At 36.7% G+C, this 15940-nt stretch overlaps 2 protein-coding genes across 3 annotated transcripts in view; both read right to left on the reverse strand.

Moving 5' to 3' along the window:
* Nucleotides 1-9966, reverse strand: part of LOC113507898 (proton channel OtopLc) — a 71847-nt gene extending 61881 nt beyond the window's left edge. Inside the window, exons 1-2 of one of the 2 annotated variants that reach the window (XM_026890845.1) lie at nucleotides 9757-9966; nucleotides 8509-8845 (exon numbers count right to left, since the gene is read on the reverse strand). In XM_026890845.1, the coding sequence (XP_026746646.1) occupies nucleotides 8509-8732 (224 nt within the window). In that variant the 5' untranslated portion in view covers nucleotides 8733-8845; nucleotides 9757-9966. Of the gene's footprint in view, nucleotides 1-8508; nucleotides 8846-9579 lie in introns of both variants that reach the window. The other variant, XM_026890836.1, reaches the window with a different exon arrangement.
* Nucleotides 9967-10032: 66 nt separating this feature from the next.
* On the reverse strand, nucleotides 10033-15413 carry LOC113507923 (vesicle-associated membrane protein 7). The gene is made up of 4 exons (XM_026890877.1): nucleotides 14963-15413; nucleotides 14646-14874; nucleotides 13030-13097; nucleotides 10033-12707 (listed from the first exon to the last, which is right to left on the reverse strand). The coding sequence occupies exons 1-4, from the start codon at nucleotides 15164-15166 to the stop codon at nucleotides 12549-12551; spliced, it is 660 nt and encodes a 219-aa protein (XP_026746678.1). The 5' UTR covers nucleotides 15167-15413; the 3' UTR covers nucleotides 10033-12548.
* Between the last annotated feature and the right edge of the window lie 527 nt (nucleotides 15414-15940).

Consider the following 15940-nt stretch of genomic DNA (forward strand, 5'->3'; position numbering starts at 1 on the left):
GTTTTGCATATAAACTTAATTACCATAAAGCGACAGTAAGGACCACAAGTTTCATGCGGGCGAAGCCGCAGGGAGGAACTAGCTAAGTATAAACGAAGGTACGACTATTAGTTGAGGATACAACCGCAGGACGGTATGGGCCGTTGTTTCGAACTAGTTTGTAAAATGGGTGGTTTAGAACTTAGAACAATGGCCTCTTCGCCCTTTCTTTATAAACATTAGCATATCTCCTATCAAATGCTAAGTCTGATCCGGCTTATAGTAACTAAACAGAATGAAATTTAAACTTTGGACTATTATTTTACGAGATGAGCTTAAAGTTCTCTCTGCTCGAAGAAGCGCCATAACTGAGGAAGACATAGTTTCTAATGACTTCTTCATTTGACTCTATTTTTTACAAGTTTTCCGATCAAAATTACATTTGTGCTATTTCGAAATTTACCCGAAATGTGGTGTTGACGTTTTGTGAAACGAAATACTAAACCATCCACTAACGGCTAGTCAATATGAAATTTAAATTATCAAGCTCCATACCATATAACGAAATAATTTAACACGCCAAAAGGGAGAATGTTGGCATAAAGTCAATGTAGATCAGACGAGTGACGGGTTAACAGTGGCCTGTGTAGTGGTTTTGTGGTGAGCTTGCCTCTGCCCGACTGACTGAGAATGGATCGTGCCACCGATGTGGTGCAACTATTATGTTATGGACATATTTCCTGACAGGAATATGCTTTGTTGTGGTTGGTACCTGTACATAATGAACTATTAATTCGTCTTAAGTTTAATTCCTGATTTAAATTTAAAAATTAAGTATGTAACATATTTTTACATACATGCTACATTTACATTTTTTTATATATAATTACACAAATGATCTTCTCATGACACATGAAACATTTTTTTCGCACGTTGGCTTCGATCCTGCAACCTCCGGTACAGCAGTCCTACGGCTACATACCAATAGTATGCCATAAAATAATTTAGGAGTCACGAAACGTTGTTCTAATAGCAAGAGGATTAATGATACGAAATTAGAAATACCTCCAAAATACAGAACGTTTACCATTTTGCGCGTTTATGAATAATTTTACATTTAGCAGTGACATACAAAAAATATACAAACAGATCCAGTCACACTTGGTAACTACACCTTGGGTTTCGAACTCGGTGTCAATATGTCAAAAACCGTCAGGTATTGCAGCGTTCAATACTGGATGTTTAGAAATAATATTGCTCTACCTTCTGAATAAATACAAAATTTTAACATTCTCCTTATAGTTGAAGTAATATCTGCTTATGAAGAGTCAGGTCGAACAAAGTAGGGTACTAATGTAGGGTTATTATAACCCAAAAATGTTAGTAACTACGTCCCTTCGTGCCTTTAGAAGGACATTGTAAAGGGCATTCAAAGCACGTTCTGCAGTGTCACATAAGCTTAACAGACATGCGCCCTTCATACGTGCCTTAAACCTCAGGGGCTTGATTTATAGGGGCTATGCGTACTTAAATCACCGCGCCTGATGAATAACATTAATTGATCAATATTTTAATCATGTTAAAGGTATTCAACTGTGGTTAAAATATTATAGGAGAAAAATCCTTTATCTATTCTTATTTCGATAATTAAGTATGTGTATTGTTATCCATTACGCTCTATTATCCGATATTCTTTTCCCGTCCATTATGAAAACAAACTTTTAATATTCATAACAAGAGAACATCCTTTTGAGAAACTTAAACTTTCACAAGAAGAGCAAAAGGAACTAGTAACGCGAAGCTCCATGTCGATGCATAAACTAATATCAAAATAATAATATCTTAAAACAAGAATAAAACCAACTACACATATATTTTATTTATGAGCTTCTAAGACTAAAGGCAAGGAACACAAAGCTTTGAGCAGCAGTCTAGAACGACCGCCACATGAATAGACTACAAAGAGGTAATATTCCATACACGATCTATTGTATAAACCCATCCCTTTACTAAAAGAGGGAATCTTTAAATTGGCACTCATATGAGGTACATATGAGTGCCAATTTAAAGATTCCCTCGAGTTCGGAAATAAAATGAAACGACACGGTAATAAACCCATCTCGAATGATTGGAAGCAAACGACGAAATTATTCTGTTCGGGCGACGTTAAAAAAGTCATTAAAGGGACGGAATTCACGCTTTTTAATTCCAACGGCGGTGGTCTATTTTGAGTATTGTATCTTTATTACGGTTCTGAACGGCAAGCTCGGATGGAAGTGTTAAAAGTACTAAAATCCTCGTAATTCTGTGGACGTAGCCGGAGAGAATGGGTGGCGACCATGGTTGTCAAATTTAACGTTAGTTGAATGCACTAATGCAGTGATTTTATTATCTTTCCGTGCCAAATTAGGAATGGACACAGATGCTTTCGAAATAGCTGTGAAGTTATCGCATTTATTGGAGTCTTTTGATTCAGGGTACAAAAAGGATTTGTTAGTTAGTACCTATCTCATGCTCAGCAGCATACGCACCTTTATCATCATCAATTATAATCAATATTCAATATTTTTATTGCACTCCATATGTTAAACAGGTGTTACATAATATAAGTATAGTACACTATGGACCCTGTAGGGCACGGCAATGTAATCATCATCATCCAAGCCCTTTTATCATCCGCCCTGAACAAAGGCTTCTTCCAAAACCAGGCATCTTAGTTTACCATTTTTTTAACACGGAACTTTTCCTTGGAATTGTGTAAAATAGCTTAAACCCTAGGTAACTTTGCGCTTTCCAATTCAGCTCTTTCATACCTATCGGTAAACACTTTGAGGATTAAGCAATTACTATGCCCTGATATAACGAAGCAAGTACCTATATTATATTGTCAGTTGTCACACACAACACATTCCCGTTACGACGGTAATTTGATGCCTTAGATGGTGATGGCGCCGCCTCCTGCCGTTTAACTTTATTACAGTTATATTGGACATCTTCATACTTATTCTGCCGATCTAAAAGATAGGTCAATGACTTGCCGAAATATTTGCACTCATTGAATTCTTTTTAGTTCGTTTTCTTCGACACGAAGAGGGTTTAATTTCCCCATGGTATTGCTGTTGTGTGAAAGGGTAAGTCTGTAGGGAAGTCTAAAATCACAGCGAAGGGTTTAAACTTGGCTCGTCACTTAGGGTTAGGGTTTTTCGTTCTCACCTCACCTGCCTCACCAGAGCCACATTAACACGCCATTTCACCGAAGACCTGCCAGAAGTCAGCAGTGGCGAAATCGAGATCGCTCTGAGACAGCTCAAAAATGGAAAAGCCCCTGGCGAGGATGGCATTACAACAGAGCTATTAAAAGCAGGAGGAAACCCCTTACTAGGGGAGCTCCAAAAGCTTTTTAATGCCGTCCTGTTTGAAGGGAGAACTCCAGAGGCGTGGAGTAGGAGTGTTGTCGTCCTGTTCTTCAAAAAGGGAGACAAAACCCAGCTGAAGAACTATCGACCCATTTCCCTCCTAAGCCACGTTTATAAGCTGTTCTCAAGAGTGATCACGAACCGACTTGCGCGAAGACTCGACGAATTCCAACCGCCGGAACAGGCCGGGTTTCGGAGCGGATACGGCACCATAGACCACATCCACACAGTGCGGCAGATTATACAGAAGACCGAAGAGTATAATCAGCCCCTGTGTCTAGCATTTGTGGACTATGAGAAGGCCTTTGACTCGGTGGAAATCTGGTCTGTTCTGGAGTCCCTGCAGCGTTGTCAAGTAGATTGGCGATACATCCAAGTGATGAGATGTCTTTACGAAGCCGCTACAATGTCCGTCCAAGTACAGAATCAGCAAACAAGGCCCATACCGTTGCATCGAGGAGTGAGACAAGGGGATGTTATTTCCCCGAAATTGTTCACTAATGCAATGGAGGATATGTTCAAGACGCTGAACTGGAAAGGACGCGGCATCAACATCAATGGCGAACACATCTCTCACTTGCGATTTGCTGACGATGTCGTCATCATGGCGGAAACGCTGCAGGACCTACAACAGATGCTGAACGGCCTGGCTGAATCTTCTCTACGCATCGGCCTACGGATGAACTTGGACAAAACCAAGGTCATGTTCAATGAACATGTTCTACCGGAACCGATTGCGATACACGGCGCCGTTCTCGAAGTTGTTCAGAAATATGTATACCTCGGGCAGACATTGCAGTTAGGTAGAAACAACTTTGAGGACGAGGTGAATAGAAGAATTCAGTTGGGTTGGGCTGCATTTGGGAAGTTACGTCGAGTCCTAACATCGTCGATCCCACAGTGCCTAAAGACAAAAGTCTTCAATCAGTGCGTCCTACCTGTCATGACTTACGGAGCCGAAACGTGGACACTGTCGGTACGGCTGGTTCACAAGTTTAAAGTCGCTCAGCGGGCTATGGAAGGGCTATGCTCGGCATTTCTCTGAGGGATCGCATCAGAAATGAGGTAATCCGTCAGAGAACCAAAGTCATCGACATAGCCCACCGCATCAGCAAGCTGAAGTGGCAGTGGGCTGGCCATATTAGCCGAAGAACCGATAACCGTTGGGGTAAACGAGTTCTAGAGTGGAGACCACGCCTCGGCAAACGTAGTGTAGGACGTCCTCAGGCACGGTGGAGTGATGACTTGCGCAAGACGGCTGGCAGGAGCTGGATGCGAGAAGCCGAAAATCGATCTCAGTGGCGTGCACTTGGAGAGGCCTATGTCCAGCAGTGGACTGCGATAGGCTGATGATGTGTTCTCACCTAGTTGTGTGACTGCTTCTTATCATCCCTGTTACCAAACGACAAATGAACATTAAAAATGTTTACCGTCGAAATTGTTCTAATTTGTTCCATTAACATACCTACCAATTAGGTATTTGCGTTCGCGAAATATTGGCAGTATGACAAAGAGACCGTCGATCTTTGTGGTGCGAAATGATCATAACTTGAGGCTGATCGCTTGCCCCGAGATGACCCAAATGATAAGGCACCCCATTTGAAGTGTTCCGGTTTGACGACATAATTCAACAGGCGAAAATTTCAAATAACTGATCTAGACTAGTGTAACAATAGGTTAAATATTCTGAAATTATTTCTTTCTATTTTAGTGAAATAAACTATGAGCAACTTACGTAAATAAACTTTATTGACATAAGCTACTTTTAGACTTATCGGAAATCGTAGTAACGAGGTTAAAGAACAAATTAATCAAATATTTTATAATTGTTTTTTTTTTAACCATAGGTAAGTGGTTACACTAACAGTTTCTTCTTATTCAGAAGTTCAGATAATTCTCTAAATGCTTGTAAGTCGAAACTCTCTATACGACAATCTAATTTATTGCAGTTACAGTTTAGTAATACCGCTATGAATTTAAGCCCCATACCAATACAAGATACATTGTCAAAGTTTGCATATTAATCGGATAAACAAACAGAACTTCCTTCTATAAATTACTACCATGTATGGCCGTTGCGACATGGAAAGAATATAAATGTTAATATTTTAGAAGCTAACCTCATGCAAGATATTTTTGGAACATATTTTTCATTGACGCATAAAACAGTACTCCAGCCTTTTTATACTCACTCATATTTTTTTTAATTTGTCATTCTCTGTTTAAGTACGTCATTGTAGCGTCATTGTCAGACACAATGACATGTAGTATGTAGGTAGCTCCTATCTATTTGAAGCCGCGAGTTTGCGTAACTGTCAATCTGTCAATTCTAGACATAAACAGCTGGAACTTATGGGAAAATTAAATAGGTGTCCCCTTGGTAACCACATAGGCTTTATAATGTGCGTAAAATGTTTCGGGTATAAGAAACACCGGGCAAAAGGTACTACTTAAAAAAATCATAATCAACTTTAAGACAAACCAAATAAAACATATATTTTTAAGCCTCAAGACATTTAAGAAACACTCGCAAGATAGTTGGTATCGGTAAGTCATTCGGGTGTTGCCACACGACATGTGGTCGTTATCTGACCCCGGGAGTGCGGAGAAAGCCCATTGGAACAACACAACCCGTCTGACGGGTGCCGTGACATACATATGGGGTCCCGCTTCATTTTGCCCGCTGCGTAGATCCCGCGAAACCCTCGTCGTTTTGCGACTTATTTTTTGGTAGGTACTAACCTACTGAATGATGTTATACGTATCGGCATAAAAGAGGTTTTAACGAAAGTTTGTAAAAAAATTACATAAAATTATGATCCAAACAAAAACAACTTGGTATCTTGATGAGTGTTGATTGTCATTTGGTTGTTTTTTAACGTTTGGGTGACCGTTCTTTGTTAGGTAAAGGAGAACATACTCTATCTTTTTCTTTGTCAGTTACTTAAAGAAGATGCTATCAGCCAGTTTAAAACACGACTTTAAAGATCTACCGCACTCTAGTAAACTGCATTCGTGTTTACTCGTACGTAAAATAACAAATAGCAGCTCATTATAACAGTTAATTTACACAAAAGCAATTGAAATGAAAATATAATGCAGGGATATACCTATTATTAAATTTACTTGAGTACTTTCGTAATGGGAGCATAATTTTAATTTCACGTATAATTACCTACGTTGTGCGTTAGCAGTTAGCACAGCAAAATCAGGCATGTCGGCATTAATTAATTGAATGCGAACTATTTACGGTTTATCTCTATTAAAATAAACTTTTAACACTTTTTTTGCAGTCGGCAATACCTGTTTATTGAAATCTGAATTGTTGGGGAACATACTCGACTGTTTGGTATTCGTAAGGATCTCTAGAAAATAGGAAGATTTTCCTGTTATACTCATGAATCAAACTAAGTGTTTAGGTATTCTGTACCCCCTTTGCCGACACATATCAGTAACCCTCGCGCAATTTGAATAAATAGAGCATAGTTGACACTCCCCAATGTTTAACGTGTGACCGGCCGGTTAAAAATGTATGAACACCAAATGTAGCGAACGCAAAACAAACATTTTAAAATCACACCACACAAATTCGGTTGACGGATTAAATAGTTTGTGATGCTGACGCTCCCAGCTCTGCTAATAATGTTTGGTTGAGTCCTAATTGTTTTTACCGCAGCGATAATGTTACATTTTTAATGAATTAAGTAGGTAAAATCCCTTACATTTTTCTCCTTTTACACTTAAATGTTTGTTTCAAATATGGTACCTATATGTAAATTATCTTCAATATTTACAGAGCATATAAAACTGCTCACTTTCGAAGGAAATACTAACTTCCAGCAAATACAATATCAATTAACCGCTTTCTACTATCCTTGTTTACACAAGATATAGCTATACCCAGACTCTGATTAAGCGGTCTAGTTCTAACAGCAATTAGATATAGTGTCCAAGAGTAAACTAGGCGGCATTACGTAGGCTAGACGTCTGACACGACGGGTATACCGGTGCCCAGAGACAAACCGTCTCGGGTTTCCCAGCACTGCTTTGTTTAACAAACTTATAGTACAACCACAAACTACGAGCAGTCTCCGTATTTCAGCCTTAGTAAATAGCCGAGGCATTTGAATTAAGTACTGGAAAGCACCTACTTGGACTCCTTATTAATTACACCCACTTGTGAAATGAATATGAAAACTTTGATCATAACAATGATAAGATTCGTGATATTTTGTTATAAAACGGTAATAATTTATATTAGCTTAAACTTGTGAAAAATAAATTTGACTTGGTGAAAAGTAGATAAGCATGAAAAGTGTTATCATTAATTTGTGTTGGATTTGAACGAATATGGCAGAAATTTTGGTATTTTTGTAGGTACTTTACGTACGTGTTAACTAATTAGGTATCTGCATAAATTACCACACGAAAGTGCTATCATGATTCATGCGTGTCCTTATTTCGTTAACGGCGGGGCGTAAGATAGAGCTTTTAAACTTTTGAAAGTTTTCTACACATAGGAACATAAATATGCGGTTTTACGTAATTAAGCGTATTGAAGTAGATATCTATAGCTAATTTATAATCCGATTAGAAAATGAATTGAAAATTAAATAAACCCTTTTTTAACCAAGCTCAACCCTTGTTACAAGTTCCATCGTTCATTTTGTGCTTTTTACTTAGATTCAAATCATCTTTTTTTTTATTATTATTATTATATTTATTTATTAAAAAATAGAAAATAGGAAATTACATAAAAAATCGCCAAACTGCAAAGCAGTTTGTTGGCGATAATAGCGCTCTTCATTATACATTTTTCTTTATTGTGTTTTTATAGTTTACAATGAGTGTAGTTGCATTTATTAATCTAATGATTCATTATTTATTATTTCTGTGACACTCACATATAGGCAGGGAATGCAGGAGTAGAAAAGTTGTCTAACTCCTACAATACAAAGCGAAACATCCCAAATTCTACGCTACTTCTTTGATTACCCTTCATGTAGGTAATGTTGCTGTTAGTAGGGAGGTAGATATAGCTATACACATAGCACATTTTCCCCTTACATCCAAGTCTATAACAGTTGTATCAAAGACATAAAAACAAACGCACCATTGCCCCAGCTCCTTGTTTTCGTCGAGGCCAGACGGCGTCGCGAGAGTGTCGGCATCGCCCTCCGTCCTGCCGCCCGGATGCTCGGGGATGACCCGCTCTATCGTCGTCACCTCTTCGATGTCCGAGTCGATACCTTGCGCGAAGTCCATGTAAAACGACTCCCGAGAGTCGCTGGACCCCCGTCGCAACTTTAGCGACAGATCAGGCGAACTGTCATCCATTTTTGTGGCACTATTCCATCATCTCTCACGAAAAAATCGTTCGTTAAGTCGAAAACATCTTTACACTTTTTTAACTTTCTTAATTCGCGGTTAACCCATTTTTAAACGTTAAGCTTTGAATTAAAAACAAAGTTTTAAGTCATGGGCATTGTTGTTGTTCCCGAAGAAATTTGTGTTTACTATCTATCTATTAAAAGCTAAAAAATATCTTAATGTCTTAACTGTAAAAAAGGCCCGCACACAAACAATAGCAATTTATCTTGTCGCGCTACAAAAAAGGCCGGTTCGACGTAAAAAGAACAATGACCTGTGAACCGTTCCTAGTCTAACCTTCCCTAAAATCGACACCGCTTCCTGTGCCACTAATAACAGCTCACGCACACATACACATGCCGTTAAATACAATTGTGTGTGTCAACTTACTCAGCGTGCCTACTTAGTTGTATGAATTCGCATTCGGCTTCTTTTCCATGACTTATAAGACCACGGATCGGCCCTAAGTGCTGACTATCAATCAAATCTGAACGCTTTATATGGCGCGCAAGTAATGAATATGTATCTCAGGTTATATTTCTTTGCTCTTATTTTACGTCAGCGATGTACAACAACAGCGATTCAAACAAAATCGTTTCTCATACCGGATTATAAATATTAATATCAATTATTCTCGGACCCCTCTGTAAGCTTGTTACGCGCGCTACTGACCAAATTCATAACAATACAAAACGTACACAATACATTGAATGGATTCTAATAAGAACGCTACAGAATCTTGCGCCGAACATCGGGTCCGGGCTTACAGAATAAAATGATAACGATAAGGCACGTTTAAAATTAATATTAATACCACATCCGTGAGCGATATCAATCGCCGCCGATCCCTCGGGAACAACAATGATGCCCAAGACCAAACATATTCATTTACACACGACAGCCAATCGCGCGATACGTATGCTAGACACGCATCGCACCGGCGGAGGCGGAGGCGTATTGACACGGAATAATTCAACGGGCAGTCACTCACACCGATACACGATAACGTTGTAGTAGTAAGCACGTGCGGGCTGGAGCGCGTCGGGCGGCCGCGGCAGAGGTTGGCGCGCGATTGCCGCTGGCCGCCGCCGCCAGCCGGGGGCGGGGGATGCACCCTCGCGCGGGATCAATCTCACGCCGCACTCGCCCGATACCCGGCCGCACCGGGAACACTGCCGGGGCCCGCTGCCATTCAAGCCACATTATACACAGGAACTCGAATTACCAGCGACGGTTTCAGGGTTAATTGAAAATGAAACAATAATAATAACCTATACAAGTTTATAACATACTTTCTATACATATCAAACAAGTGATTATTACTTACATAATTCAATTATACACTCAATATCACAATACTTTATTTAGTCTTTATTTAAAACAATTGTTTACATATTAGTTGGATTTATTGTTACTAATAGATTATTAATAATATGGAATAAATAGATTTGGGAGCATGTATTACACGCTTTAAGATGTTAAATCAAAATTTAATTATTTTACAATATTTATATTAGGAGGATTGATATATGATACTTCGGAATTAAATGATCTGTTACTTAGCTCAGTTTCAAATTACAAAATTATTTAATACGAAACGAACCTTTGAACCATTTTTTTCTAACTAATAGAACAATTTGGAACTGGTCAACTTTATCACATAGTGTTGGCGACACGTTTATAAAACAATACAACAATCGCTGTTTACAAAAATTCAACGACATAAATCTGTTAAAGACTAAAACTATGTACATACATTTTACTATAATAATATGAATTATTAAGGTATCACCATGAATGTTACCTCGAAGATGTTTGAATCTATCTCAGGAAATTGGTGAACCGATTTGGATACGGTTTTCGCACTTTAAAAACGGGTTCTTCTATCAAAACAGACATGTTAGACCGTCTCAAGATTGGGAGATGGTTGATAGAGACCGCGAATGACTGAGATTTTAATTATATTTGTGTATAATTTTCTAGCATATTTTTATTAGGTAATTAACATTGACTTTTTTTAAGGATTTTTTCAACTGCTACTCCGAAGTTAAACCGACGTGAAAGATTAGTTGAGCTAGGAATACGATATCATCCAAGAAACATTCACCAAAGGAGATCGTTTACGAAGGATGTGTAATCCTGTAATTGTTTGAATAATAATAATAACGATCTCTACTATTTATTGTTACAAGGAACAGTCATATTGACATTAAAAACTTGCCTTATAATGATGATAAGTTACTTTAGAGACAAATTTAAATGGCATGTGTTTATTGTTTATACAATTGGTGAACCAAACGTGTTGCAAAAGGTGTCCAAAACTACAAACAGTTCTCACTTTCGAAACAATATAGAAAAAAAAACGCTTCATTTATAAGTGCAAACAAACTATATACATTAATATATGTATTTTTTTACTCACTCCCGGTAAGCAATTAATGGATAAAAAGTACAATTTTAAAGCAAGAATTAAATCCCAGTCTTTCTAAATAAATCGATTCCGGTTTGAATTAATTGGCCATGAAAAATATTGAATCAAAACATGCAATAAAAATTATCTACAAATTGAATCTTAGAGGCGCGCACTCTGCAGTAATTTATTTAAGTTTCTTAGAGCCGAGCCGCCTGATTCAATTGGCTTGCTAGCTTCGCGCACGTTTCAAATGCAATTATATTTCAACAGCATTCGTCTATAAAAATACTAAACAACATTTAAAACTTCATAACTAAATCCATGCATAATAATAAGTAATAGTAAACTTTAAATTTTAAGTCTGTACGTAATTCGTTATAATTTATTCAAAACGCAAATATGGTGGCTGTCTGATACATATAAATAAGTGTAACCAGTTGTAAAATTACTTTTTTAAATGTCACCAAACTAGTATTTATCATGAAAGAGAATTCGTTTTCCCAGACATTAATACAATTTAGGTAAATGTGCTTTTTGTTTCGCTATTCCGTCTATCGAGTATTATGCCGCGTCAATGTTTTATTTGTTCTAGAAGTTTTTTTTTAATTTAGTGGGGTGCTATTGATACTAATTCATTCACCCAAATCGGCTTAAAGGTAATGTTTTTGAAAAACTTCGCGTATATGTCTTCTAAGAGATATAAATAGGTGAATACAAGACTTGATTATGACATGATAATAATGTATAATAAAATACATAGTTATTGAATACTCATTTTACTATCTTCCTTGCCACCAATTGTCTTAAAGTAATATTATTGCAGTCGCGGAAGCGAGATGCCGCTATATGACGTGTTATGCGCTGTCTCGCTCCTGCAAGTGCAACAGTTTTCATTTAATGTAGGTAATGGTTATATATCATTCGCGTTCTCACTTACATTGCAAGTAAACGCAAACCGTTGCACAACCCACTAAATCTATTGCCGTCTAACTATCACAGGTATTAAGTGATCAGCGAACTAAAAACCACAAAGCGAAATATCTGATTACATATTCAAACAAGGATGTTAATTTGGCCAGTATCAAGGTCTTATTATAATTTTCTACATAACTACGATTTTATAAAAAAAAAAACTAATTATGCGTGACTTAAACCTAAATACAGACGGCATCGTCATTCCGTTTTAATTTTACATTGCTTGGTGACAGACTACACGAACATCGCTTCGTACAAAAACAGTAATGTATGTAAGCGGGACGCGATGAGCGCGCGCCCTTCCTAACCGTGAGCTATGCTATCGTATAAATGGAAGTGAAATCCTAACGATGATGATATATCTGATATACTGTATATAAAATGTATGTACATGTTTATCCGACGCATTTGCTCCATGTGAGTCCTCCGCAGGCCATCGCTCCAATGAGGTATACGGCCACACCACCAACGCCCGCCATTATTACGTACATCTTCACGTTTTTCCAAAACAGGGAACGCTGCAAAGTCCTTGATGTGGTGCGGTAGGAGACTGACTGTAAATAAATATGCAATGTATTACAATTTTGTATTAAAATGAGGAAAATATTACATCAAGCTTGTTTTAGATTTTTGTGGTTAGCTATTGATGATTTCAAGGTTTTTTTCCTGATATCGCTTTTAATTCAATTAATAACTTTAACAGCTGTTAATATTTAATAAGTGAATAACAGTTATTGTTCTTGTTCCCAAAATATGATAAATGTTGGGTTCTATGTTTTATTGACAGAAATCCCATTTTAGTATTAAAACAAAACCTACCCTCTGTTCCTTTTTCATCGATGCAAATATTAATTGATAAGAAGATTTAATACTTACACTTGTAGCTAGATTATCAGCCTTATTCACGAGTAATTCTAGTTTCTCCCCGCGCATCGCCATGTTATCTGAAAACAATAAGATTATGACGAAATTCAACAAACTATCAAAGTGGAACAATTGTATAACTACAATGTATATTAGCACTTAAAACAATGCACACAGATGCTATTATTCGATATCTGAATGCAACAAAGTAAGACTATTCTTATGGGGATGATAGGGAAGTAAAATACGCACATTTAAATCACACAAAGAGAGTAGTATAGGATTGTAATAACTCCATTTACATCACTCTAAAACCTGAAGAGATCTAGACAGAAATCTATGCTATGTTATTGTTGTGTTATTTAGTGAAATGTAAGATCTCTTGGCAAGAAGTTTTATTTCTTGATATAAGAACTCTTTTCTACCGTTATCTGTCATGGTGGATGGCAGAGGCCTCTACCATCTAGGATCAGATTAGAGCCAGTTTTCTAGAAGGACTCAACTAACTAGCTACAAATTATACACATGAGTAACACTTAATTTAATATAATTTTATAAGCGGTCATGCGATGCAGCCTATTATTGAGGCATTAGCATTATCTCCAGCTGCACACTTAAAATTACGAAATTATTGTTCAACCTTGAATAGCATCTACCGCTATAGGTGGTGTTTGATTGTAACAGTATCAAGGCCTTTTCTGAGTACAGTAGTTTTTTGTGAAATGAAAATGTTTAAGTGTCAGGCAATTATTTTATCTTTTATTTTAAACCAAGAACAATATTTCTTATTTAAATACATTAGAAAACTATATCATTACAATTTCTCGTTAGTATTAGTGGTAGACTAGTACTGTACTAATGATCGTACAAAAACAAACAAAGCAGAAAAAGTGACCTAGAAGTGGGTATGAGTTATTCAATCATTGTTTCTTTTTGTAATGCTGTCAACAGTATCAAGACTAATCCTTCTAAGCAATAAATTAGCAATGATTCAGCAAACAGCTACTCTAATAAAGAATGCATTAGTATGTTTTTATTATTATTACATCTGTTTCTAACATTGAACTGATGTAAAATAAACAATGTATGACTAATGATAGTATAAAATTACACTGCTCAGAGTAAATAAGTACCCAGTACTCAGACACACTCAGTCAATGACACATAGGTAGGACTGTAGAGCGGCTAGTACGCAAAACCCTGATAAGAGCTGATAAGCCCTATTTATGTTACTGTATCACCTATCAATACCAGAAGAGAAAATAATTGATTGGTTTTTATTTATAAATTAGGGTATTTTTTAATCAAATCTGTTTAATTCAGATTCAGAATCACTTTAAAATGGTAAATGCTGATACAAACTATTATTTGTTTTGTTTAAAGTTGAATGAATGAATTTAATCTCTGTTTAATGTGTTAATTAAACTTGTAATCAAACACCTAGGAGACATGTATTTGAATATCAATGTCAATAGTATAAATAAGATTAAACTTAGACAATGCTGACACAAATTCAAAGATTTGGTTTTTTAAATGTTTTTTTTATAATACCAGTATTTTCATCAGGAGATAAACAGAGGTTGTTGTTTTGTCAGTGTGTTTATGAAAGTACATAATAGACTACTTACCAATATTTTTGACCATAATATCTTTGAGTTCATCTAATTCTCCATGGGCTCTCGATATATTGTCCAAGTCCTTGGAGTCACTGTAGTGTTTCATCTCTGTGGCAAGTATGCGGGCAAATTCGCCGTTCATGGCGTATGGTATAGCTGTTTGGGCTGTGTCGCCAAACGCAGTCGTAAATCTCCTCTTGATCTCATTGAGAAATAAGAATGCTCTCGAACGTTGGAATTTCTGAAATATTTTTTCATTGTTAGCACAACAATTCGAAATAATCTAATAAGAAATGTGCCTTTGACAATGCTCTATAGTGAATACTTACATCGTCGGTAATGCAGAAATAAACCAATTTGTTTTCCGCAACATAGTGGAACAGATAATTTCCATGAGAGTACGTCAACTTGTCATCACGGGGTGGTATCTTCGATAGTATTTGTTCTGTTACTTCCGTAAAATTACCAGCACAGCTTGCATACTTCGCTAGCACGATTGTACCTCGAGCTACCACACTGAATAAAATAGGCATTTTGCACTATTACGTCGATTAATAAAGAAACAAAGAAACACGACGTGTTGATATTATTTTTCACAGGAAACTGGATACACTCATAAATTTTATCTTTAAAACTGTAGCCCTTAAAATCGATTGGCAGTTGGCTACTTAAAAGTGTGTAATAGAATAAACAATTAATTACGAATACCGATAAACTAAGAAAAACAATGCGCGCATCAAACACGTCAAATTCTTATTAATTTTTGTGGTTTTTAATTTCGATGTAGTGATGTTCCTAAAGTTACTAATCACGTTAGTCATACAAAAAAAATATCGATTGATAGCCGAAAAACGTGAAAATGATAATTTGTTATTTTAAATTTTTCATTGCAGTAAACTTTAACAGGAAACTTTTGGTTGACTTATTCCTAAACTACTCCACTTGTCAGGAACTTGAATCGAATTCATAATCGACTACTTCGTTACTTTGTGTACGGACACATTCCGTCCCTTGAATAGTAAATGACTTTGAACAGGAATGAGTATGAGGCATCAGCCACTGATTGACAACTGATAGTAATAAAATCATAGTCTGGGAACTCTGGGAGTGGGAACACTTTCAAAATAAACATGAAAGCTTCGTAATAAAAAGTACTTACAACGCTTTTAATTTTATTTCTTTTCTTATCTTAATAGATTATTTATAATCATCATATTATATATAATCTATGAGTGAAGCGCGCGCGTATTCTAAAAAGTAGGTAGGTACACTAGGTACTTATATTCGAAAGTTCAAGAAATGTCATG

This window comes from Trichoplusia ni, chromosome 2 (assembly GCF_003590095.1).
Source record: "Trichoplusia ni isolate ovarian cell line Hi5 chromosome 2, tn1, whole genome shotgun sequence".
NCBI lineage: Eukaryota > Metazoa > Arthropoda > Insecta > Lepidoptera > Noctuidae > Trichoplusia > Trichoplusia ni.

Excerpts from the sequence above, each read along its gene's own strand:
- LOC113507923 (XM_026890877.1), bottom strand. The coding sequence starts at position 15,166 with ATGCCTATTTTATTCAGTGTGGTAGCTCGAGGTACAATCGTGCTAGCG. Across the intron at positions 13,098-14,645 it reads TATTATGGTCAAAAATATTG|ATAACATGGCGATGCGCGGG; the intron begins GTAAGTAGTCTA and ends TATTGTTTTCAG. Across the intron at positions 12,708-13,029 it reads CTGATAATCTAGCTACAAGT|TCAGTCTCCTACCGCACCAC; the intron begins GTAAGTATTAAA and ends ATTTATTTACAG.